The sequence below is a fragment of the Ranitomeya imitator genome, chromosome 6, assembly GCF_032444005.1.
Source record: "Ranitomeya imitator isolate aRanImi1 chromosome 6, aRanImi1.pri, whole genome shotgun sequence".
NCBI lineage: Eukaryota > Metazoa > Chordata > Amphibia > Anura > Dendrobatidae > Ranitomeya > Ranitomeya imitator.
The window spans coordinates 254,867,604-254,893,986 of record NC_091287.1 but is presented as its reverse complement, the minus strand read 5'-3'; the positions used below and the strand labels follow the sequence as shown (position 1 = coordinate 254,893,986).

General features: G+C 43.4%; 1 protein-coding gene across 1 annotated transcript in view; it reads right to left on the bottom strand.

Annotated features, from left to right (window-relative positions):
- Positions 1-26,383, bottom strand: part of LPCAT1 (lysophosphatidylcholine acyltransferase 1) — a 169,308-nt gene that overhangs the window by 23,435 nt on the left and 119,490 nt on the right. Inside the window, exons 6-9 of the mRNA XM_069730585.1 lie at positions 23,803-23,861; positions 18,479-18,513; positions 18,190-18,244; positions 10,758-10,840 (exon numbers count right to left, since the gene is read on the bottom strand). Of these exons, the coding sequence (XP_069586686.1) occupies positions 10,758-10,840; positions 18,190-18,244; positions 18,479-18,513; positions 23,803-23,861 (232 nt within the window). The remainder of the gene's footprint in view (positions 1-10,757; positions 10,841-18,189; positions 18,245-18,478; positions 18,514-23,802; positions 23,862-26,383) is intronic.

The following is a 26,383-nucleotide window of genomic DNA, read 5'->3' as shown; positions in this document are numbered from 1 at the left end:
GTACTGTACTTTGGGAATGTCCTAAGCTCAAGTCATTATAGGGAGACATTTCTATAATCATTAATAAGACTACTAAACAAAATATTGATTCAACACCTCAAATGGCTCTGCTAATCCGTTACATTAATCTATAGTACATATTCTTTTGGCTACTAAAAATGCGATAGCTGCCTTGTGGAAGGAAAATTCTGTACCAGTTGTGAGTGATATCACTGATAACATTATGTTGCACAACTCATACGAAAGGAGCCATGCAATAGCGATTAATTCATATGTCACCTATTATAAAATACGGGAATTCTTGGCTTAGTTTTACTTCTTGAATATGTTATATCGCCGTTTCTCTCTAATTTTGAAATGTATCTGGCCTTTTAATTTTGTTTGAAACGTTTAGTTGTAAATCCCTAACCACATTTTAATGATTATAAATACTAATGTTAAGTATATTTGTTACGGTTATTGTTCCCTCTCCCCTTTTCCTACGACTTCCCTTCCCTTTCATGTTTTGTTCCCTAATAAAGATTATAAAATATAATTACCCTATACCCTTTCCTTCTTTTACCCAATTTCCTTTTCTATCCCATATTTGTGTATGCTAAAATTTTCAATAGTTTGTTTGAAAAAGGAGCGGGTACAAAATAAGGACAGTAAAAGTTTACTCACACATAGGCAAGAAGTATCATTTCTCCTTGCGGAGATTGACATGCTAAGCATGCCGAGATGAAGCCCCAATGCTCCTCTGGAAAATATGCTAATTATGCAAATTGTCTCTTCAGAGAGGAAGAGAACTAGAACTCTAGTGCCACATATTGAAAGTAGCAATCTTGCAAGTCAATGTTGACCCTTTAACGAGCCTTGTCACATGACTTAGGATAATAGCCAAACCAGAATCTCAATTTGCAGACACTGTGTTACGGGGGAACTGCCCCTCGTCAGTGCAAAGTGGAGATCTGGTTTGGCTGTGTGAGAGGCATCTGACCGATATCCAAGATGGATGGCTAGATCTCAAGGGTTTTTTCAAGTGCGGAGCAAAAAGCTGTGAAGTATGCACACAGGTCACCAAAACCAACAATTTTACATCTTCTAAAAATAACCGCAGCTTTCCGATATTAAAATTTCATAAACCGCAACATACCGTGGGTAATTTATTTGGTGGAATGTACCACATGTAAGATCCAGTAATTTGGGTTGCACTACGGGACAATTAAAAATACGGATAAGCAGACATTTGTCTGATGTGGTTAGTTGCTCTAATGTCTCCAAACATTTTTCAAGATGCCATGGTGGAGATGTCTCCAGTTTAAAGTTTATGGGAATAGAAAAAGTTTACAAACCCCAACGGGGAGGGAGATTATAAAAGAAAATTACTCAGTAGAGAGTAATTTTGGATTTTTATGTTGGATACTAGGTATCCTATTGGGTTAAATTTGAGACAGGATTTGATTCTAATATTAGTCCTCTCACATGGTTACGAGTTTATTGCTATCTGTTATGTATATTTGTCCTCTGATTTGAATATGTGTGTTATATATTGTATGAGCATTTATAACTCCTTTTTTCACCTGGCACTTTTTGCTTCACAGGATATTAGGTCACGGAGTGGTCACGCCTACCATTTGATATTTTCTCATTTAAAATGCTTGTTTTTCAGTCAGCAAATAGACCATGATTAAGACATTCTGTCAAAACGCGTAGGTCAGTGACCTCCTTTTTTGTACTGTACAACTACCTACTACAGTAGTTCTTTATGGCGCATTTTATATGGCTTAATTAAAAGCGAAGTTTTAAATGCAGACAAGTTTCCGCGTTGAATTCCTCCTTTTTGATTTACAAATTTTAAAACCATCATAATTTTACACAAAGCAGGTTAAAACTGATTGGATGACTAATTGCATTCAGAATAAAAATGTGTGAACTTTTTTTTTGCAGTTTCATATACCACTGTAATGTAAAACCAACCACATTAGACGCTATGGATGACTAATTCAATCTAGGAAAAAAAGTGAATTTTTTTAAAGTGTTACATATCACCGTAACACTAACCAGGTTAAACTGTAAGGATGACAATATAGTCAATTCCCCCCCCCCCCAAAAAAAAAAAAAAAAAAAAATGTGGTCAAGTGCAGCAGCTATATATTTAGCAATGGACTGCAAAGCCCTAAGTCCTGCCTAGAGACTGTATTCTGCCATCTCCCTGCTCCTTCAACTGTCCCTAGGCTAAATGCAGAATGTATCTGATACTAACAGCAAAGCACAGAATTAGCCCTTAGATGGACTGTTAGTTTGATGGTTCAACATCAGCACCAATATCAACACTAGAGGACTCTGATTTGTTAAACTGTGCACACACAGGTCTCTATAACTGCTCACTTCCTCCAAACAGAACTGTCCCTGAGCTGTGCAATTGCATTAGTGACCTAGGTGTGGTGGTACATGTCCTTTAATAACCTCTAATGAGGTAATGTGGCCAGCCAATCGCAGTTGTGTGACTACCAAGATGGCTACGGCATTACAGTGACTGGCCGACAATCCCCGCATGCTTACTGGCTGTGTAACAGATGCCAAACAGGAATGGCAAGGAATCAAGCTTTAACTCGAGCACCAGCCAATGCTCAAGTGCCGAGCACATCCGAGAACCCAGATACTCGAGCTATATCCGAGTATCACCGAGCACATTCGCTCATCCCTATAAATTATCCCATAATAGCATTTTGAATTAATAGATTGAAATGCAACAGTCATTAGCCTCATCTTTTAGGCCACATTCACACATCCATGTGCGGTGAAATAGAACACTTGTTAAATTTCCACTGTCTTACATCAGATAAGCAGAGATCCGTGAATTAGGACACTCGATCAGGATATTGTCGAGGAATTTAACAAAAATGGATTGTTAAAAGTTGAAAATATCATTGAAAAGTCCCTATATTCACACAAAACATTTTATTATTTAGTTTACGCACATAGCTGAATAAGCCGGATTACGTACCGGTAATGCTCTTTTAATGAGTCCACGACAGCACCCATGTATTATCATGTGGGGTGCTGTCGTGGCGAAGGGTAAAAAGCCGGATTACGTACCGGTAATGCTCTTTTAATGAGTCCACGACAGCACCCCATATGATAATACATGGGTGCTGTCGTGGCGAAGGGTAAAATATAGGATACTAGATGGTAGTCCAATTCTAACTCATCGGGTATTCTAGAATATGTATGTAGTTCATTTATTAAGATTTAAGAATAATGCAATGAATACACAGGATTTTCCGGGTAAAATATATACATTATCAGCGAAGCGTGGTTCAAATCCCGAGCCAATTCGTGGCCGGACTGCGCCAGTCGCTGATTGGTCGCGGGCAGCTGGCTAGACCAATCAGTGATGTGGGATTTCCGTTACAGACAAACAGACAAAATTAGACGATTATATAGTAGATACCTGAAGCGCTAGAATCTGGCCACCATCTAGTATTCATATAAACATTGGTGCTTACATTTATGTTTTAACCCATTGGACACACTGCCATTGTTTTTTTCCTGTTTATTTTAAGAGTCAAAACTTTATTTGTCATCTATCGCTGTATGACAGCTTGTTTTCTACAGGATGACTTACAGTTTTCAAAGACACCATTTATTCTACCATATGATAAACTTAAAAACGGGGAAAATTTTTATTCTCTCCCTTACACACTGTCCTCCATGTTGTTCTCTCCCTCACAGACTGTCCATGTTATTTTCTCCCTCACAAACTGTCCTCCAGCTTATGCTCTCCCTCACAGACTGTCCTCCATGTTATGCTATCCCTCACAGACTGTCCTACATGTTATTCTCTCCCTCACAGACTGTCCTCCATGTTATTCTCTTCCTCACACACTGTCCTTCGTGTTATTCTTATTCTAGTATATGTATGTAGTTTATTTATGAACTCTGATTGGTAGAGGCCGGCCGGGCGCGACCAATCAGAGACGCAGGATTTTGGCTACAGACAAACAGACCCTTAGACAATTATATATATAGACTAGATGGTGGCCCGATTCTAACGCATCGGGTATTCTAGAAGATGTATTGCAGAACTTGTTCAGTAAATGTAGCATATAACAGCCCACGTAGCATAAAGCACAGCCCATGTAGCATATAGCACAGCCACGTAGCATATAACACAGCCCACGTAGCATATAGCACAGCCACATAGTATATAACAGCCACATAGCATATAGCACAGCCATGTAGTATCTAACAGCCCACGTAGCATATAACCCAGCCCATGTAGCATATAACACAGCCCACGTAGTATATAGTAGTCAACGAATTCTATAACAGCCACGTAGTATATAGCACAATCCACGTAGTATATAGTACAGTCCAAGTAGTATATAACACAGTACACGTAGTATATAACATAGCCCACATAGTATATAGCACAGTGCACGTAGTATATAGCACAAGCCACGTAGTATATAGTACAGTCCACGTAGTATATAGCACAGCCACATAGTATATAAGACAGCCCACATAGTATATAAGACAGCCCACATAGTATATAACAGCCCACATAGTATATAACAGCCCACATAGTATATAACAGCCCAGTGCACGTAGTATATAGCACAATCCACATAGTATATAGCACAGCCACGTAGTATATAAGACAGCCCACATAGTATATAACAGCCCAGTCCACGTAGTATATAACAGCCCACATAGTATATAACAGCCCAGTGCACGTAGTATATAGCACAATCCACATAGTATATAGCACAGCCACGTAGTATATAAGACAGCCCACATAGTATATAAGACAGCCCACATAGTATATAAGACAGCCCACATAGTATATAACAGCCCACATAGTATATAACAGCCCAGTCCACGTAGCATATAACAGCCCACATAGTATATAACAGCCCAGTGCACGTAGTATATAGCACAATCCACATAGTATATAAGACAGCCCACATAGTATATAACAGCCCAGTCCACATAGTATATAACAGCCCACATAGTATATAACAGCCCAGTGCACGTAGTATATAGCACAGCCACGTAGTATATAGCACAGCCACGTAGTATATAGCACAGCCACGTAGTATATAGCACAGCCACGTAGTATATAGCACAGCCACGTAGTATAAAGCACAGCCACGTAGTATATAGCACAGCCACGTAGTATATAGCACAGCCACGTAGTATATAGCACAGCCACGTAGTATATAGCACAGCCACGTAGTATATAGCACAGCCACGTAGTATATAGCACAGGCACGTAGTATATAGCACAGGCACAGCCCACATAGTGTATAGCACAGTCACGTAGTATATAGCAGCCACGTAGTATATAGCGCAGCCACTGAGTATATAACACAGCCCACGTAGCATATAGCACAGCCCACGTAGCATATAGCAGGGTGGGCTCCATACCCCTGTTAAAAAAAAAATAATTAAAATAAAAAATAGTTATATACTCACCTTCCGGCGGCCCCTGGATCCAGCCCAGGAGTTAGCGATGCTCTCGCCAGGTCCATTCCCAGTGATGCTTTGCGGCAATAACCCGTGATGACGTAGCGGTCTCGTGTGATTCTACGTCATCTGGGGTCATTTCGCAAAGCATTGCGAAACTGCGCAACTGGAAACAGAGCTGCCGAGAGCATCGCGAGGATGGGGAAGGCTTTGGGGGCGGCCGGAAGGTGAGAATAAAATTAAATTATTTTTAACATTATATCTTTTTACTATTGGTGTGGCATAGGCAGCATCAATAGTAAAGCCTGTCGCTGATTGGTAATGGCTGGCCAGGCACGACCAATCAGCGACGCGGGATTTCCGGTACAGACAAACAGACGGTAATGGACCTTAAACAAGGTAGGTAAAGCTTGCTCATGCTATATTTATATCTTGTATACATTGACACAAGCAGTTGTGGTTCATCTATTTACTTCCAGCGATGTCTATTTGTATAAAAGGGTAAAAAAAAAAAAAAATTATATATATATGTGTGTGTGTATATATATATATATATATATATATATATATATATATATATATGTGTGTGTGTGTGTGTGTGTGTGTGTGTGTGTGTGTGTGTGTGTGTGTGTGTGTGTGTGTGTGTGTGTGTATATATATATAGATACATACATATATATATATATATAGATACATACATATATATATATATATATATATATATATATATATATATATATATATATATATATATATATATATATATATATATATATATATATATATATATACACTAGCTATTGAACCCGTTCTACGCCCGGGTGGCGAGCATTTATATTGGTATATGGTCTCCATCCTGGTATGTGCTGCTCCATCCTGCGTCCCCATCCTGTCATGTGCTGCTCCATCCTGCGTCCCCATCCTGTCATGCGCTGCTCCATCCTGCATCCCCATCCTGTCATGTGCTGCTCCATCCTGCGTCCCCATCCTGTCATGCGCTGCTCCCATCCTGCGTCCCCATCCTTTCATGCGCTGCTCCCATCCTGCGTCCCCATCCTGTGATGCGCTGCTCCCATCCTGTGATGTGCTGCTCCCATCCTGCGTCCCCATCCTGTCATGTGCTGCTCCATCCTGCGTCCCCATCCTGTCATGTGCTGCTCCATCCTGCGTCCCCATCCTGTCATGCGCTGCTCCATCCTGCGTCCCCATCCTGTCATGTGCTGCTCCATCCTGCGCCTCCATTCTGTCATGTGCTGCTCCCATCCTGCGTCCCCATCCTGTCATGCGCTGCTCCATCCTGCGTCCCCATCCTGTCATGCGCTGCTCCCATCCTGCGTCCCCATCCTGTGATGCGCTGCTCCCAACCTGTGATGCGCTGCTCCCATCCTGCGTCCCCATCCTGTCATGTGCTGCTCCATCCTGCGTCCCCATCCTGTCATGTGCTGCTCCATCCTGCGTCCCCATCCTGTCATGTGCTGCTCCATCCTGCGTCCCCATCCTGTCATGCGCTGCTCCCATCCTGCGTCTCCATCCTGTCATGAGCTGCTCCCATCCTGCGTCCCCATCCTGTCATGCGCTGCTCCCATCCTGCGTCCCCATCCTGTCATGCGCTGCTCCCATCCTGCGTCCCCATCCTGTCATGCGCTGCACCCATCCTGCGTCCCCATCCTTATGTGCTGCTCCATCCTGCGTCCCCATCCTGTCATGTGCTGCTCCATCCTGCGTCCCCATCCTGTCATGTGCTGCTCCATCCTGTGTCCCCATCCTTATGTGCTGCTCCATCCTGTGTCCCCATCCTTATGTGCTGCTCCATCCTGCGTCCCCATCCTGTCATGTGCTGCTCCATCCTGCGTCCCCATCCTGTCATGTGCTGCTCCATCCTGCGTCCCCATCCTGTCATGTGCTGCTCCATCCTGCGTCCCCATCCTGTCATGTGCTGCTCCATCCTGCGTCCCCATCCTGGTATGTGCTGCTCCTTCCTGCGTCCCCATCCTGTCATGTGCTGCTCCCATCCTGCGTCCCCATCCTGTTATGTGCTGCTCCCATCCTGCGTCCCCATCCTTATGTGCTGCTCCATCCTGCGTCCCCATCCTGTCATGTGCTGCTCCATCCTGCGTCCCCATCCTGTCATATGCTGCTCCATCCTGCGTCCCCATCCTGTCATGTGCTGCTCCATCCTGCGTCCCCATCCTGTCATGTGCTGCTCCATCCTGCGTCCCCCATCCTGTCATGTGATGCTCCATCCTGCGTCCCCATCCTGTCATGTGCTGCTCCATCCTGCGTCCCCATCCTGTCATGTGCTGCTCCATCCTGCGTCCCCATCCTGTCATGCGCTGCTCCATCCTGCGTCCCCATCCTGTCATGTGCTGCTCCATCCTGCGTCCCCATCCTGTCATGCGCTGCTCCCATCCTGCGTCCCCATCCTGTGATGCGCTGCTCCCAACCTGTGATGCGCTGCTCCCATCCTGCGTCCCCATCCTTATGTGCTGCTCCATCCTGCGTCCCCATCCTTATGTGCTGCTCCATCCTGCGTCCCCATCCTTATGTGCTGCTCCATCCTGCGTCCCCATCCTGTCATGTGCTGCTCCATCCTGCGTCCCCATCCTGTCATGCGCTGCTCCCATCCTGCGTCCCCATCCTGTCATGAGCTGCTCCCATCCTGCGTCTCCATCCTGTCATGCGCTGCTCCCATCCTGCGTCCCCATCCTGTGATGCGCTGCTCCCATCCTGCGTCCCCATCCTGTCATGCGCTGCACCCATCCTGCGTCCCCATCCTTATGTGCTGCTCCATCCTGCGTCCCCATCCTGTCATGTGCTGCTCCATCCTGCGTCCCCATCCTGTCATGTGCTGCTCCATCCTGTGTCCCCATCCTGTCATGTGCTGCTCCCATCCTGCGTCCCCATCCTTATGTGCTGCTCCATCCTGCGTCCCCATCCTTATGTGCTGCTCCATCCTGCGTCCCCATCCTTATGTGCTGCTCCATCCTGCGTCCCCATCCTTATGTGCTGCTCCATCCTGCGTCCCCATCCTGTCATGTGCTGCTCCATCCTGCGTCCCCATCCTGTCATGTGCTGCTCCATCCTGCGTCCCCATCCTGTCATGTGCTGCTCCATCCTGCGTCCCCATCCTGTCATGTGCTGCTCCATCCTGCGTCCCCATCCTGTCATGCGCTGCTCCCATCCTGCGTCCCCATCCTTTCATGCGCTGCTCCCATCCTGCGTCCCCATCCTGTGATGCGCTGCTCCCATCCTGTGATGTGCTGCTCCCATCCTGCGTCCCCATCCTGTCATGTGCTGCTCCATCCTGCGTCCCCATCCTGTCATGTGCTGCTCCATCCTGCGTCCCCATCCTGTCATGCGCTGCTCCATCCTGCGTCCCCATCCTGTCATGTGCTGCTCCATCCTGCGTCCCCATCCTGTCATGTGCTGCTCCATCCTGCGTCCCCATCCTGTCATGCGCTGCTCCATCCTGCGTCCCCATCCTGTCATGTGCTGCTCCATCCTGCGCCTCCATTCTGTCATGTGCTGCTCCCATCCTGCGTCCCCATCCTGTCATGCGCTGCTCCATCCTGCGTCCCCATCCTGTCATGCGCTGCTCCCATCCTGCGTCCCCATCCTGTGATGCGCTGCTCCCAACCTGTGATGCGCTGCTCCCATCCTGCGTCCCCATCCTTATGTGCTGCTCCATCCTGCGTCCCCATCCTTATGTGCTGCTCCATCCTGCGTCCCCATCCTTATGTGCTGCTCCATCCTGCGTCCCCATCTTGTCATGTGCTGCTCCATCCTGCGTCCCCATCCTGTCATGCGCTGCTCCCATCCTGCGTCCCCATCCTGTCATGAGCTGCTCCCATCCTGCGTTCCCATCCTGTCATGCGCTGCTCCCATCCTGCGTCCCCATCCTGTCATGCGCTGCTCCCATCCTGCGTCCCCATCCTGTCATGCGCTGCACCCATCCTGCGTCCCCATCCTTATGTGCTGCTCCATCCTGCGTCCCCATCCTGTCATGTGCTGCTCCATCCTGCGTCCCCATCCTTATGTGCTGCTCCATCCTGCGTCCCCATCCTTATGTGCTGCTCCATCCTGCGTCCCCATCCTGTCATGTGCTGCTCCATCCTGCGTCCCCATCCTGTCATGTGCTGCTCCATCCTGCGTCCCCATCCTGTCATGTGCTGCTCCATCCTGCGTCCCCATCCTGGTATGTGCTGCTCCTTCCTGCGTCCCCATCCTGTCATGTGCTGCTCCCATCCTGCGTCCCCATCCTGTTATGTGCTGCTCCCATCCTGCGTCCCCATCCTTATGTGCTGCTCCATCCTGCGTCCCCATCCTGTCATGTGCTGCTCCATCCTGCGTCCCCATCCTGTCATGTGCTGCTCCCATCCTGCGTCCCCATCCTTATGTGCTGCTCCATCCTGCGTCCCCATCCTGTCATGTGCTGCTCCATCCTGCGTCCCCCATCCTGTCATGTGATGCTCCATCCTGCGTCCCCATCCTGTCATGTGCTGCTCCATCCTGCGTCCCCATCCTGGTATGTGCTACTCCATCCTGCGTCCCCATCCTGTCATGTGCTGCTCCCATCCTGTTATGTGCTGCTCCCATCCTGCGTCCCCATCCTTATGTGCTGCTCCATCCTGCGTCCCCATCCTGTCATGTGCTGCTCCATCCTGCGTCCCCATCCTGTCATGTGCTGCTCCCATCCTGCGTCCCCATCCTTATGTGCTGCTCCATCCTGCATCCCCATCCTGTCATGTGCTGCTCCATCCTGCGTCCCCATCCTGTCATGTGCTGCTCCATCCTGCGTCCCCATCCTGGTATGTGCTGCTCCATCCTGCGCCCCCATCCTCTCATGTGCTGCTCCCATCCTGCGTCCCCATCCTGTTATGTGCTGCTCCCATCCTGCGTCCCCATCCTTATGGGCTGCTCCATCCTGCGTCCCCATCCTTATGTGCTGCTCCATCCTGCGTCCCCATACTGCCTCTGACCCGCTCGGCGCCGAGTGCTGGGGGGCCTGAGCAGGCGGGGACACCGGCGTGCTGTGGGGGTCAGGTGCCGGTATCGCCGCCAGCTCAGGCCCCCTAGCACTTACTATACTCACCTGTCTGTCCCGTTCCACCGCTGAGCGCCGCCATCTTCCCGGTCTCCTGGCTGTGACTGTTCAGTCAGAGGGCGGGTGCAAACATTGCATCAATTAAACCAAAAATAGTGAGTGAATTATAGTCAATGCAATGTTATTTAAAAAAAAACAAAAAAACAAACAAACACAGGAAACACAAACAAATAGGATAAAAGAAATTTGTGGTACATACTTTGCCATTACATGTCTTACGTTGTTTGCATACAGAGCAGGGTTCCTCTTCTCTTCTTCAGATGGAGTATAGATAGGAAGAAACTACAAGATACAACAGAAAGACAAATCCTTGTAGGTGAGACAAAAGTTTGACTAAACTGAATGTATTACCTGAAAGACACACTTAGACCTACCTGCTTTACATTGTTTCAAATGAAATTGGTTTTCTCACCAGATTTTCCAGGGCAAAACAGCATACAATATTAAATAGATATATTTAACCTAATGAGACAAGTATGCTTACTTTGAAAATCCGTGTCACAATGACTGCATAATGGTGATATTTAGATGACCCTTTTGAGTTCAGTTATACAATGCAATGCAGTAGCTCATCAGTCCAAGCGTATTCAAATCTCAGCGCACCGAGCTTGTACGAAACAAGTGCGAGATGTCAGCAGCAGGAGAAACACCGAGGAGCTGTCAACCAAGCTAGGTGGGTTGAGATTCAGTAAACCTTTCAGAAACCATAACACAGCCATTCTGACATGGAATTTTTAAGTAAATTCAGCATTCTTATCAGGTCTAAGATATCTATTTTCTAATGTAAGCAGTTTTTATTGAAAAAGGTGATGACAGATATGAGCTCATCAGTGGATGCTAAGAATTTTCACTAAACCAGTCATCTAAACTTCAATTCATCCTTTCTGTGGTCTATTTAATAATAGGTTGAGTAACTATTTATACATTATAATACTTTGTACTGATCTGGAGTTAAAGCAAATGCCCCTTACTATATTCATACATCAGCTGACGACTACAGGAAAGAGTCCACAATCTGCTCATCAGACAAATCCCAAATACTTCAGCAGAGCTGAAACAATTTAGCGGCAACGTTAGAATTTTCTATATCAAATTTACTATAAAATTGATATTGTTATTATTATTTTAATACTCGGGCATTGAAAGGTTTACATCTTCTCCCATGTTCTTACTGAACTTGCTTCAGTGGACACCTATCCATTCCTAATCCTATAGTTGAATGGTAAATAAACACACAGCAAGTATAAAGTCTTTTATTTGAAATAAAACAAAAATAAAAAAAAAAGTAACTTAAAAATAACAAACCTCATGATACTCACCTAGCGCCCATTTTATTGAATCCCTCGTCTCCTGTAACAAAAAATTAAAAACAATATCCCTCATCTATCCGTCGTTCTGTCCCACGACATAATCCATGTCTGGGAATAGACAGTTTTCAACCTGAACGGTACCAAGAAGTGACTGTCCAGGTTGAAAACCACTGAGGAATGAGCAGCGTCAGTGACTAATGGTGACGTCATTGAGGTTACCACCTATCACTGAGGGTCGGGCCAATGACCTGCGGTGACCTCGGTGAGATCACTGCTCGCAGCGAGAAAAATCCTCACGGTGCAGCGGTGAGTTCAACAGGGAGAAATTTCTCCCGGTGAACTCAACGCTGCATCGTGAGAGACTTTCTCATTGTGCTAGCAGTGATCTCTGCGGTTCAGGGTCCCAGCTGGGAACGCAACCTCTGTGACCTGCAGTAACCTTGATCAAGTCACCGCTAGTCATTGACACTGCGCTCACAGCAACTCATTCATCAGTGGTTCTAAGCCTGGATGGTCGCATCTTGGCACCATCCAGGTTGAAAACTGTTTATCCCCAGACAGAGAGGGACAGAACGGCGAACAGGTGAGGAATATGGTTGTCTTCTATTTTAGTTTTATTACAGGAGACCATGCCTTTTGTGGACTGGGTGATGACGTGAATATGGTTTAATTTAGAATCATTAAAGGAGTCTGTGTCATTCTATCAATTAAAAGACTGTTAACGGTGTGTGTTCCTTTACAATGTAACTATAGGATTAGTAATTGATAGGTGTCCTATTGAAGGTGGGCGTGATGTCACCAGACAATATAAAGGTGATATCAACCCCACAAATATAAGCCCCACTTGCCACCACGACAGGGCAAGTGGGAAGAGCCAGGTGCCTACTTTAGCTTGACAAGTTGCTAAAAGTGGGGGGGACCCTAAACCTTTTTTTTTATAATTAATTTAAATAATGAAAAAACGCTGACAGCTGAGGGTTGCAACCCCCAACTGAGTTTTGCCTGGCTAGTTATAAAAAATATAGGGGAACCCTAGTCTTTTTTTTTTTTATTTAAAGCATTTCGGTGCAGTGCTGAGTTCAGAGACTTCATCTCAAGAAATTTCTCACAGTAAACTCTGAGCTCAGTGCTGCACCATGACATTGTATGCTAGAGGAGAAGTCACCAAGGTCACTTGTCTTATTTCTAATGAAAGACTTTATACTTGCTGTGTGTTTATTTACCATACAACTATAGGATTAGTAATGGATTGGTATCTTATAGACGCCTCTCCATTACTAAATCTTGATGTCACTGGACAATACAATGGTGACATCAATTCCACAAATATAAACTCCACTTGCCCCCGCTACAGGGCAAGTGGGAAGAGCCGGGAGAAGCGCCAGAATTGGTGCATCTAATAGACGTGCCTTTTCTGGGCAGCTGCGGGCTGCTATTTTTAGGCTATTTCTATGGCACCTTACCAGCCTGAGAATACCAGCCCCTAGCTGTCTGCTTCAGCTTGGTTGGTTGTTTGCTGTAAAAAATGTGGGGGACCCCACACATTTTTAAATTATTTATTTAAATAATTTGAAAAAAAAAAAAAAAAAAAAAAAAATCAGAGTGGGGACCCCTCTATTCTTGATAACCAGCCTTGCTAAAAAAAATCTGACAGCTGAGGGTTCCAGCCCCCAGCTGTGAGTTTTGCCTGGCTGGTTATCAAAAATACATGGAAACCCACGCCATTTTTTTTTATTATTATTTATTTAGAGCACAGGCGGCGGCTGATGAATACTCCCATCAGATGCTGCCTGCTCACGCTGTTATTAGCGGCAGCAGGCATAGGCTGAAGAGAGCAGTAGTCCCATCAGCGTTTTACCTCCGATCACAACTGGGAATCGCGGCTGTCTGTAAAATCATTACAGCCAATCAGAAGCAGTGTTTGCCGTGCTGCCATGCATATGACAGCGTGGCAAACACTGGAAGTTCGGGACCCCATCTAGGTGAATAGGGTTCGGGTTCTGGTCTGGGTACTGTTCTGGTAACCAAACTTGTTTTTTTTTTTCTCAGCCGAACCCAGACATCCATGGTCCGTCCATCTCTAGTTACTATTGTTCGTGATTTTATTGTGTAAAAAAAAAAAAAATTAATTAAATGTTATGGATTTATTGTTGCACCATAGTGAATATTGAAATAGTGACATGGCCAGTGATGATAATGACACTAACACAGGTTGGTATATGCAGTGGTCAAGCCCTTCAGAATCACATGTGTGAGGCGTGAGTAAAGCCCTCCATAGACTATAGACAGTCGTCAGCTGACTAATGGTTCAGACGATCGTTAGGCCAACCGTTCGAGTGGTACCTATCTTGTTCTAATATGTATGGGGGCCGCAACTCCCAAGACATGGTGTAAAAGCCAGACATTAGATAACAATTTAACTGAACAAGCTCGCTGCAAAGAGGGAATGGTGGAGGGCTGCAGCTCAGAAGACTGCAGATTTGTGAAAACAGCTCTGGACTATAATGTAGGATGTCAATTAAGGAACTGTACAAAATAAGTAATGCAATGTATTAACCCCTTAACCCCCGGAGATTTTTTCGGTTTTATGTTTTCGTTTTTCGCTCCCCTCCTTCCCAGAGCCACAACTTTTTTATTTTTCTCAATATGGCCATGTGAGGACTTAATTTTTTGCGGGAAGAGTTGTGCTTTTGAACACACCATTGATTTTACCATGTCTTGTACTAGAAAACGGGAAAAAAATTCCAAGTGCGGTGAAACTGCAAAAAAAGTGCAATCCCACACTTGTTTATTATTTGGCTTTTTGCTAGGTTCACTAAATGCTAAAAATGACCTGCCATTACGATTCTCCATACGAGTTCATAGACACCAAATATATCTAGTAAAAAAAAAAGAAAAAAAAAAAAAAGAAAAAAGTGAGCTGCACAGCTGCAGAATCCAAAGAGACGCTGAATGGAGACTTTCAGTAAGTGGTAAGCCAATAGGTAAACGGAGGTGCTCGCGTGAAAATGAGAGATCAAATCATGGTAAATCATAGAACAAGCGTGGCAGCACTCACCGGTCCTGTAGTCAGAAGTTCCTTTATTTAAATATAGACAAACATCTTCACAGCTCGGGGGAACAGGGCAGTGAGAGGAGTGTGCAGGAGGAGACGGCCGTTTCGCACTTGAAACAGCGCTTTTACGGGTCCATCCCGTAGAAGCGCTGATTCAAGCGCGAAACGGCCGTCGTCTCCTCCTGCACACTCCTCTCACTGCCCTGTTGCCCCGAGCCGTGAAGATGTTTGTCTATATTTAAATAAAGGAACTTCTGACTACAGGACCCGGTGAGTGCTGCTGCGTTTGTTCTATGATTTACCAAATATATCTAGGTTATTTTTTTTATCTGAGTGGTGAAAAAAAATTCCAAAGTTTGCCTAAAAAAAATAAAACAAAAATTGCGCAATTTTCCGATACCCGTAGCGTCTCCATTTTTCATGATCTGGGGTCGGGTGAGGGCTTCTTTTTTGCGTGCCGAGCTGATGTTTTTAATGAGACCATTTTGCTGCAGATACGATCTTTTGATCGCCTGTTATTGCATTTTAATGCAATGTTGCAGTGACCAAAATAAACATAATTCTGAATTATAATTTTTTTCTCACTACGCCGTTTAGCGATCAGGTTAATTCTTTTCTTTTTTTATCGATAGATTGGGTGATTATGAATGCAACAATACCAAATATGTGTAGATTTTTTTAATTGTTTTATTTTGAATGGGGCGAAAAGATGAGTGATTTAAACACTTTTTTTCCATACAGTTATATGAAAAAGTTTGGGCACCCCTATTAATCTTAAGCTTAATGTTTTATAAAAATTGTTTTTTTTTTGCAACAGCTATTTCAGTTTCATATATCTAATAACTGTTGGACACAGTAATGTTTTTGCCTTGAAATGAGGTTTATTGTACTAACAGAAAATGTGCAATCTGCATTCATACAAAATTTGACAGGTGCATAAGTATGGGCACCCCTCCAGAAAAGTGACATTAATATTTAGTAGATCCTCCTTTTGCAAAAATAACAGCCTCTAGTCACTTCCTGTAGCTTTTAATGAGTTCCTGGATCCTGGATGAAGGTATTTTTGACCATTCCTCTTTATAAAACAATTCCAGTTCAGTTAAGTTTGATGGTCGCCTAGCATGGACAGCCCTCTTCAAATGATCCCACAGATGTTCAATGATATTCAGGTCTGGGGACTGGGATGGCCATTCCAGAACAGTGTAATTGTTCCTCTGCATGAAAGCCTAAGTAGATTTGGAGCGGTGTTTTGGATCATTGTCTTGCTGAAAGATCCATCCCCTGCGTAACTTCAACTTTGTCACTGATTCATGAACATTATTGTCAAGAATCTGCGGATACTGAGAGGAATCCATGCGTCCCTCAACTTTAACAAGATTCCCGCTGCCAGCATTGGCCACACAGCCCCAAAGCATGATAGAACCTCCACCAAATTTTACTGTGGGTAGCAAGTGTTTTTCTTGGAATGCTGTGTTTTTTGGCCGCCACGCATAACGCCTTTTCGTATGACCAAACAATTCAATCTTGGTTTCATCAGTCCACAGGACCTTCTTCCAAAAAGAAATTGGCTTCTCCATATGTGCTTTTGCATACCTCAGCCGACTGTTTGTGGCATGCTTGCAGAAACGGCTTCTTTCGCATCACTCTCCCATACAGCTTCTCCTTGTGCAAAGTGTGTTGTATAGTTGACCGATGCACAGTGACACCATCTGCAGCAAGTTGATGCTGCAGCTCTCTGGAGGTGGTCTGAGGATTGTCCTTGACAGATCTCACCATTCTTCTCTGCCTTTCTGATGTTTTTCTTGGCCTGCCACTTCTGGCCTTAACAAGAACTGTACCTATGTTCTTCCATTTCCTTACTATGATCCTTACAGTGGAAATTGACAGGTTAAATCTCTGAGACAGCTTTTTGTATCCTTCCCCTGAACAACGATGTTGAATAATCTTTGTTTTCAGATCATTAGACAGTTGTTTTGAGGAGCCCATGATGCCACTCTTCAGAGGAGATTCAAAAAGGAGAACAACTTTTCTCATGATTGCATACACCTGGCTATGAAGTTCAAAGCTCAATGAGGTTAGAAAACCAAAAGAAGTGCTTTAGTAAGTCAGTAAAAAAGTAGGTAGGAGTATTTAAAACAAGAAAATGATAAGGGTGCCCATACTTATGCACCTGTCAAATTTTGTTTGAATGCAGATTGCACATTTTCTGTTAGTACAATAAACCTCATTTCAAGGCAGAAACATTACTGTGTCCAACAGTTATTAGATATATGAAACTGAAATAGCTGTTGAAAAAAAAACAATTTTTATAAAACATTAAGCTTAAGATTAATAGGGGTGCCCAAACTCTTTCATGTAACTATTTTTTTAAGTTTTTTTTTTTTTTTTTTTACTTTTGCCATGCTTCCATCATGGGAGGCTAGAAGCTGGCATAGCTTGATCGTCTCTGCTACATAGGATCAATGCTCAGATCGCTCCTATGTAGCAGATTTACAGGGTGGCACTCAAAGCAATCTGGCATCAACAAACAGAGGACTTCAGAAGACCTCTGGTTGTTATGCGGTTATGCCAATGCACAGATGACCCCAGGTCACGTGACGGGGTCACCGGTGCGAACATTTCCGGCCCGATGGCCGGAAGCGCTTGTTAAATGCTGCTGTCAGCGTTTGACAGCACCATTTAACTAGTTAATAGCGGCGAATGGATTGCGATTCCACCCGACGCTATTGCGGGCACATGTCAGCAGGGGATCTGCCATCGGACGTACTATTCCGTCCAATGGCAGAAAGGGGTTAAAAATCTACTCAACTTTACTTTAAGAACTGTAAAATAGAGCTCAATCATCTGAGGACATGCTGAAAGTGTTTTGTGCTTTGTCACACAGTGCACATAAGGCAAAACTGGGTTTATTGGATGAGGTGGTTTGTTATGTCAGTTAGTCATTAATTAAGGATCTGGGATAGACTCCCAATATGATACCAGCTCAGCAAACAAGCATTTTTTAATTAACTAGAGCCATTTGTATACTGTACAAGTGTATGAACGCCAAGGTAATAATACTAATACACACATAAAAGTGTTTGACCCCCACAAATACGGCTGATAGGTAGTGTCTTTCCAGATCCCCTATGTCACTAACTATAGATATGTAAATTGTATAGGTGCTAAAGTGCAATATAATTCACTGTTAAATCACATCTAAAGGCAGCAATATATCAGTTACAACATTTTCAGAGAAATGTTTCCATAGATATTATCTTACTCACCTCTATTTCTATGTAATTGTGGAACTGGCATAAAGTAAGCCATAGTATATCCATACTAAAAAAAAGAAAAAAGAAAAAAGAAAAAGAAAACATTTATCACTAAAAATCGAGCATAAATCGCTACTCCTTATGCATTTCCATTACCAGAAATGCTCCTATTATATGGAGACAAGTTTGAGTATATAAAAGGAATACCTGACAGGTTCTTAGTAGAGCAATCTCATAACATACGAATATATACTCTGAAACTGTATTATTTAATACTTCGAAGAGAAAAACCATAACTTACGCTCCAGGTCCTTGCCAGGTCCAGGTTATGGTGTCCTAGGAGTAAATTAAAACAAAGGATGTATTGAATATATTGTGATTGCAAATCGGTTTTATAGCATTAAATGCAATGACTTCATATGTAATGGGCAGGGTCCTCACCCCTCTGTATCAGTCCGTCATTGTTAGTTTGTTTACTGTATGTGATATTTGTAACTTGTATGTAACCCCTTCTCATGTACAGCACCATGGAATCAATGGTGCTATATAAATAAATAATAATAATAATAATATAAGATTACAGGACAATCACACCAGGTTGCCATATGCATGCACACTACATTTCCAAATAACACAATGCTTGACCATACACATCTGTAAACTGATACAAACAGCATTGCAAGTTTTTTTCAGGGAAATCTGCAGTACATTTCCTTTTGTACCCATCCATTAACAGATAAGGAATAGCTGAAGGGGTAGGAGATGAACAGGATACAGGGTGAGGCGTAGAATGATTGGGCACCATTGCAGATGAGCAGAGGAGAAAGGATCCTACTAAAGCAAGTCAGTAAGTAGCTTAATACCTGCCTCGATTTAAGCTTCCCATGTACATGTTAGCACTGGAAAGGTGACGGGCAGAAAAGATGTAGAATAAGGTTCTTCCTGGATGGGGATGATGAGGAATTGAGGACTGAGAAGCTCATTCCTAGTGCACTGTGGCCAAGTAGTTGAGTGATACACATGTAAGCAGTGGAATTCCCACCATGAATTAGTAATGTTTGTTAAAGTTCGTAAATACAAGCAATTTTGCAAATTACTGCTTATTAAAATTTTCAGCCATCCTCGAGATATTATCACTATCGTTTACAACTCGGTGCCTTGGAGACCGACCAACACTGCTAGATGGCAGAACATTGCTGTCAAGATCTTTTCCATTGAGCGCGTAAGAGCTGCTATGAAGCAGGCCAGGATAGCAGAAGTATATGGTTACCTCTTAAGCCAGGCTTTTTTCAGCAGTGCCTATAAGCTAGTCAGTAGTGGTGGTCGGTTCTCTAGGCCAGAGGTCCCCAACTCCAGTCCTCAAGGCCCACCAACAGGTCATGTTTTCAGGATTTCCTTTGCATTGCACAGGTGATGCAATTATTACCTGGGCAAGACTAAGGAAATCCTGAAAACATGACATGTTGGTGGGCCTTGAGGACTGGAGTTGGGGACCCCTGCTCTAGGCAATGAGCTGTAAAGAATGAAAAGTGTTAATATCTCAGTAACCGATGCAAATTTATATTAGTAAATTGCAAAAATGCTTTTTTTTTACAAGCACTATCAGAAAATATCCATCTATGAAGATGGGAGTAACCAGTTAATAGAAGTACAGTTGTGCTCAAAAGTTTACATACCCTGGCAGAATATTTGCTTTCTTGGCCTTTTTCAGAGAATATGAATGATAACACCAAAACTTTTTCTCCACTCATGGTTAGTGTTTGGGTGAAGCCATTTATTGTCAAACTACTGTGTTTTCTCTATTTAAATCACAATGACAACCCAAAATATCCAAATGACCCTAATCAAAAGTTAACATACCCTGGTGATTTTGGCCTGCACAGAAGTTGACGCAAATGGGTTTGAATGGCTACTAAAGGTAACATCCTCACCTGTGACCTGTTTGCTTGTAATCAGTGTGTGTGCATAAAAGTTGAATGAGTTTCTGGGATCCAAAGAGACTCTTGCATCTTTCATCCAGCCACTGATGTTTCTGGATCGTGAGTCATTGGGAAAGCAAAAGAATTGTCAATGGATCTACAGGATCGTCACCCAACCACTAACCATGAGTGGAGAAAAAGTATGCGTGTATATATATTATATATATATATATATATATATATATATATATATATATATATATATATATATATATATATATATATATATATATATATATATATATATATATATATATATATATTCCTCTTTATGCACTGAAGATGGCACATTCCCAGAGTTTCTCCAGCAAGATGCTGCACCACCACCTTATGGGTGTCACATCCGAGCATTCCTACAGTTTCTTGGAAAGTGGATTGGTCTTCGTGGACCAGTTGAATGGCCACCAAGGTCTCCCAACCTGACCCCCTAAGACTTTTATCTTTGGGGTCATATGAAGGCAATTGTCTGTGCTGTGAAGATACGAGATGTGCAGCATCTGAAACATGGGATACTAGAAGCCTGTGCTCGCATTTCTTCTGCGGTGTTGCTATCAGTGTGTCAAGAGGAGTGTTGCATTGACAATCCAACACAATGGGCAGCACTTGGGCACAATGGGGTCATCAGTCAGTGGAGAGTTGTTTTCACCCTCTGCCGGTCTGTAGCTTTGTTGTCCCCAATGTCCGCTGTTTGACCTTGTTGTAATGGACTGCCGTCTTAGAAATTTTAAGGATGGAGGCAACATGACGCTCACTGTGTCCCTCTGCTAGTAAAACCAGATTTGAGCTCTTTGTTTCCTCACTCAAGACTTTTCTTTTCAACTCCTTTGGCATGGTTAAAAGTTATTTTTTAATTCCTATTACTTTTGGGATATTACTGGCACTTGTTTTGCCATCCTGCTTGTCCTATTGCAGGAGGATTGGTTTGACTACTTTTCTGCCCAATGATGACAGAAGTATTCTAGGAGTGATATTTTTTTCTGGTTAGCCAATAAAGGTATGTTTTCAAGCTTTCAGAGCACAGAGGCTCCTTCTTCAGGCAAGATTACATAAGGAGGAGCCTTCTGTCATCATTGGGCAGTAAAGTATTCACATCGATTTTTCTGGCTAACACGGTACCACAATACAATTTTTTTATTATTGTACATCAAGAGGATTGGTTGGAATTCAACTGACACTAGAATGGAATGGCTGTCAGACATGTAGAGAAGCTGATTTTTATAAAACTGTGCAGTGGTCTCTTAATTTTTGCTAGTGCTTTATATATAAAGCTCTGGCAAAAATTAAGACACCACTACATATCTATATCCATACATTATATAGATTAGTGTGTGTGTGATATATGTTTTGATGTGAGGCAGCAGTTTTAATAAGTGTTTCAGTGCAGAAATGCTGCAATTCTGTACTTAAAAACAATGGATAAAAAAAAGCCCACAGTTGAGTTTTTAAGTTCCCCACACTCACAGTGGCAACAGGTTCTCTGCTCAAAAAAGAAGGAAATTAACACCATGTTAACATGAGAACATGTCCTCAGCTGTACTTGAAAACTCTCATGAATAGAGTGAACCAGCTCTCAAAACAAACAATAACATATGGGATGAAGAGTAAGTGTTTACTAAACCAAGTTATTGAGGTCTTATAAAAGGTACATGTAACTTAGGAATAAAAGGTTACAAATTATACCACATCAGCCAAAAAAATTGTCAAGTCCATGCTGTAAACTACTAAACTGTAAATAAAGTCCAAACTACAAATTGTAACTAAAATACTGTAGTGTATGTACCATTTATGTCTTATACCCATCCACAGGGTACAAAGTAAAAATAACAGTACCACTCTGCTTTGATGAACTGTTAAAATCTCATAAGCATTTACACATAGGATGATTTTACAATAGTGCTCTCGTAACTCAGTATTCCCATCTGGTCGCAGTGTTTAAAGAGGTTGTCCGCTACTTTTTCCATTGATGAACTATTCTTCGGATAGGTCATCAATGTCTGATCAGTCTGGGTCAGACACCCGACACCTCTACCGATCACATACTGTAGTGCGTTACAGAAATTACCATCACTGTCCCAATTGGGACCCCCAATATATATTTTTCCTCTATGAGTATGTCTTTGTAGTCCAAGAGGAAATCGGAGTACCGGGAGGAAATACACACGAAAAACAGGGTTGGTTGGGGGACATACAAACCCCTTTTGTATTATGTCCAGGATGGGATTTGAATCTAGGACCCCAGTGCTGCAAAGCAACAGTGTTAACCACTGAGCCACCGTGCACTGTAAACTATAGGTGAGATCCTGGAAAAGGAGCCATCTAACAGGATCCGTGTGTGTGTGAAATAAACACTGTGATTGCTCTGTAACATTCCGAATACAAGCAGCGTGCTAACCTACAAAGCAAACAGCAGAAGAAGGGCTCGAGCTTCCTCCTCAGGATGGGATCACAGAATAGCGCACAATCCGATCACACACACTGACCAGAACAGAAGGAGTTAAACCCCAGCTAATACGGCCACGGTAATAGGAGCTCTGCTCTAGGGAAAGGCCGAAGCTCTGCTCTTTGTGGCTATTTGTTTGGTAAACAAGCTGCATTACGGTCCGGGGATTTTACACAGTCCCATAAGCCAAAATGGCTTCTCGCTATTTATTTCTCTACTCAAATAGTGACTCAGAGACCGCAGGGGATTTCTTCCAGTTGTCCCACCTGCCCAGATGGTGCAAATGTAATCTAGTCAAACAGAACATGGGTATTGTCCATTTCCCGTGAAGCTTTCTATTAACTTTATACAGAAGGAATCTTTCCGTCTAAGAATTCTGAATAATTTACAGCAGGTTACTCTGACAATACTGCACATATAGTAATACACATTGTGAAAGGAGGAAGCAACAAGAAAATATGTGCCAAGACGGAGGGCTGGGTAGAGCTGGCTCAAAGATCAGACCATGAAAGGGGTGGTCAAGGTTTAAAGCACCACTCCAGGGTTTTGTTTTTTTTATTTCAGCGCTGGAGTGGTGCCACTAATCGGAGGTCCCGACCCCTTGTCTAATACTTACTAGCTGCTATCTTCAGCTATACCGGATGCCTCTCCAGTCCTCTCGTCACCCCAGCTTCTGACTGACCGGAAGTCAGAGGAAATCGTCACAAGATCTCAATTTAAGTCATTCTGGCTCTCATAGACGCACACCGACTCAGACTCCCCAGCAAACACTGGAGAAATTCAGCAGGTCACAGCCTGTTACGCTGATTAACGATGAAGACAGTGGCTGGTGAGTATGAGACCAAGGAGCAGGGAACCTCTAAAATCATTTTGCTTGATTTACCATGCATTAGAACTTATTAACATGTCCGTGTTCTACCAGTATTTGGAGGCTTAAACCAGGAGTCTCTTCAGGACACAGAACAGATATGAAGCTGTTAGTTCCACTCCTGATTTTAGCTTAAAAATACTGACAGTGGATAAGCACTAATGCCATAATGCGGAAGTAATTTGTGGTAAGGTGAGGCTTCTGTTTAATTAATGCAATTAATGAATGAGGTTCCTTTATGCTCTTCAGGTCTCGTTTAGTGGTGACGTGATGTAGACGTCTGACCTCATTGTAGAAAAACAAAAATACAATATGGTATAAGAAGGAAAATGACCTACCATTTTGTTGGGGTATCTCAAAACTACTGGTTGTACGGGGACACCAGGAATAAATGCACCTAGGGGATGAGAAAAGTATACAGTCGACATTGAAATAGAAATGTACAAGCCATAACTAACAAAATGCATGTATTTAATCCTCTGGATAGAATCATAATCATTAAAGCGTTTGTTCTCTTTCTCCCGTCCGATAAATAGGGCGCCCCAGAACTACAAATAAGAGTCCTGAAGGCTTGAAAACCTGACTGTTCACAGCACAGCTCTGCATGGGTCAGTACAAGACTGCCACTGATAACTGACTGTAACGAAGCGAGCACCATTGCATAAATGCTCGTTTAGAATTATTTTAATGGTACATTAAACTTTATTTGCAAAAAAAAGGTTATTGAACAATTTGGATATTAGAAATGCTGAAAAAAATTACTCTGGATACATAGTTTGAATCGGATATATTCATGAGGAAAGTGCACTAGCGGCTCCGAGGATGTTGTCTACACATATAAACAGCAGCAAGTCACTACAGCGGGAAACAGGGTAGGCAGGGCAATGGGGGGCACGCTCTAGATAGATAGATAGATAGATAGATATGTCTCTCAAATACTTTGGGTTGCTGGGAGTAAGGACCTGTAGATGCAATCAGCTGCTCGTACAATGGCACCATAAAGAGAAAAAACACATTAAATCTAAAGCAAAATTCTATTTAGTAATCCTAAAAATGCGGATAATTGTCCCAATTCCTAATCTAAATTATGGGTCATATATGAAATCTGTCATTTCTAGCCTGATCTGATTCCACAACTCCAAAAACATAGCATGATATGACTGTACAATCAGGACCAACTGTGATCTATGTCATCGGTTCTGGTAGACAATCCTCAATGCCCAGAGTCCGATTCATCACATTGCATTAAAGAAATGTTCCTACAGACAGAGGCTATAGCTTGGCGTTGGAAAAGGATTCATACTTATTTTTTTTACCCTGTGTGTTCTAAAATAGCAGAAATAGTTCTTGCTTCCAAAGAACACATCGGGTCAAAGAAATTAATCTAAAGTATCACTTTGGAGCAAGATATTTGATTTTATAAAGAAGATTAGTGACGCAGAGCTCCTGTCTACTTGCCGAAGCTCAGCTTATCTACTCAGCATTTTCAGGCCTGGAAATATAAAGGAGTCAGACTTCATACACACTGTCGGAGTAGGCCCATCTGACTGCACAATTAAGCGAGAAATTCATCCCTATCCAGTACCCTAAGTAAACACAAACCCATGAAAGAATAAGGATCCGATTGTAAAGTAAAAGGTGATTATTATTTATACTACATTGTATAACTATATGCTAAACATTTCAGATTCCAATTAATAATGTCTGCTAAGAAAAAATAGCAAAAGGAGAAAGCGTAAAGTAAGCAGTTCTAGGGTCTAATAGGCAAGTAATAATTTGAGCTACCTCAATAACTAAGTAGCTATATTCAACTTTTGTAGGCTCGATAAAAATGAAAATAACCTAAATGATTCTCACTCGTGGCATAAAGTTTGTTGCTGTAAAGGAGAATTTTCAAACGATCCTTCACAGGATGTACTGCAGAAAATGCCTATTTGAGTGAACATGTATCATAAATAGGGCACCAAGTTAGCAGAGATCTGGCACTATACACAGGAGTATGCTCACCAGACTAACTATGCATGACACAGGCACGATATGTGTATAGGGCGATATGTAGTGCTTGTGGCTGCTGTGTCAACCTGGAGCAAAAAAAAATAAAAAATCTGGAAAAATCAGTGAGCAGAATAATTCAGGGCTCAATTAAGGCGCTGCCACCATCAAGTTAAAGACTAGATTGTAAATATTTCATGTGTGACGGATGAAAAGAATTATTAAAACGTGCTCCACGTTCCACAGTTGGTCCCACCACTTCAGATATATTACCTGATAAAATGGTTGGAATAACCTTCGGATACACAGTATGTTTTATACAGAACTTTTAAGGGGGATATACATAACTTAAAGGAAACTGTCACCCCCCTCAGGCGTTTGTTACTAAAAGAGCCATCTTGTGCTGTACAAATGCTGCATTCTGACAAGGTGGATCTTTTAGTTATGATGCCTGCACACGCTGAAATAATCACTTATAAAATGTGCCCCCTCTTACCCTGAAATGTTACCGGAGGCGGGTCTTTCCTTGCTAATCAGATGCAGCACAGCCGTCACTCCAGGGCCTGTACGCGCCGGGCGCCGCCTCCTCAGCGCTGTTTTCAAATGACCTGGCACCTGCGCTCTTTTCTCATGCCTTGGGCATGTGTAGTGAGCGCTGCCCATCCTCTGTCCTCAATTGCAGTCTAGCAGTCTAAATCAGAAGACACTGCAGGGCGGGATGTCTGGCAGGGCGGCCGCACAGGCGCAGTCAGCTAGACTGCAAATGAGGACAGAGGACGGGCAGCGCTCACTGCGCATGCCCAAGGCATGAGAAAAAAGTGCAGGCGCCGGCTCATTTGAAAAGAGCGCCGAGGAGGCGGCGCCCGGCGCGCACAGGCCCAGAGTGACGGCTGTGCTGCATATGATTATTAAGGAAAGACCCGCCTC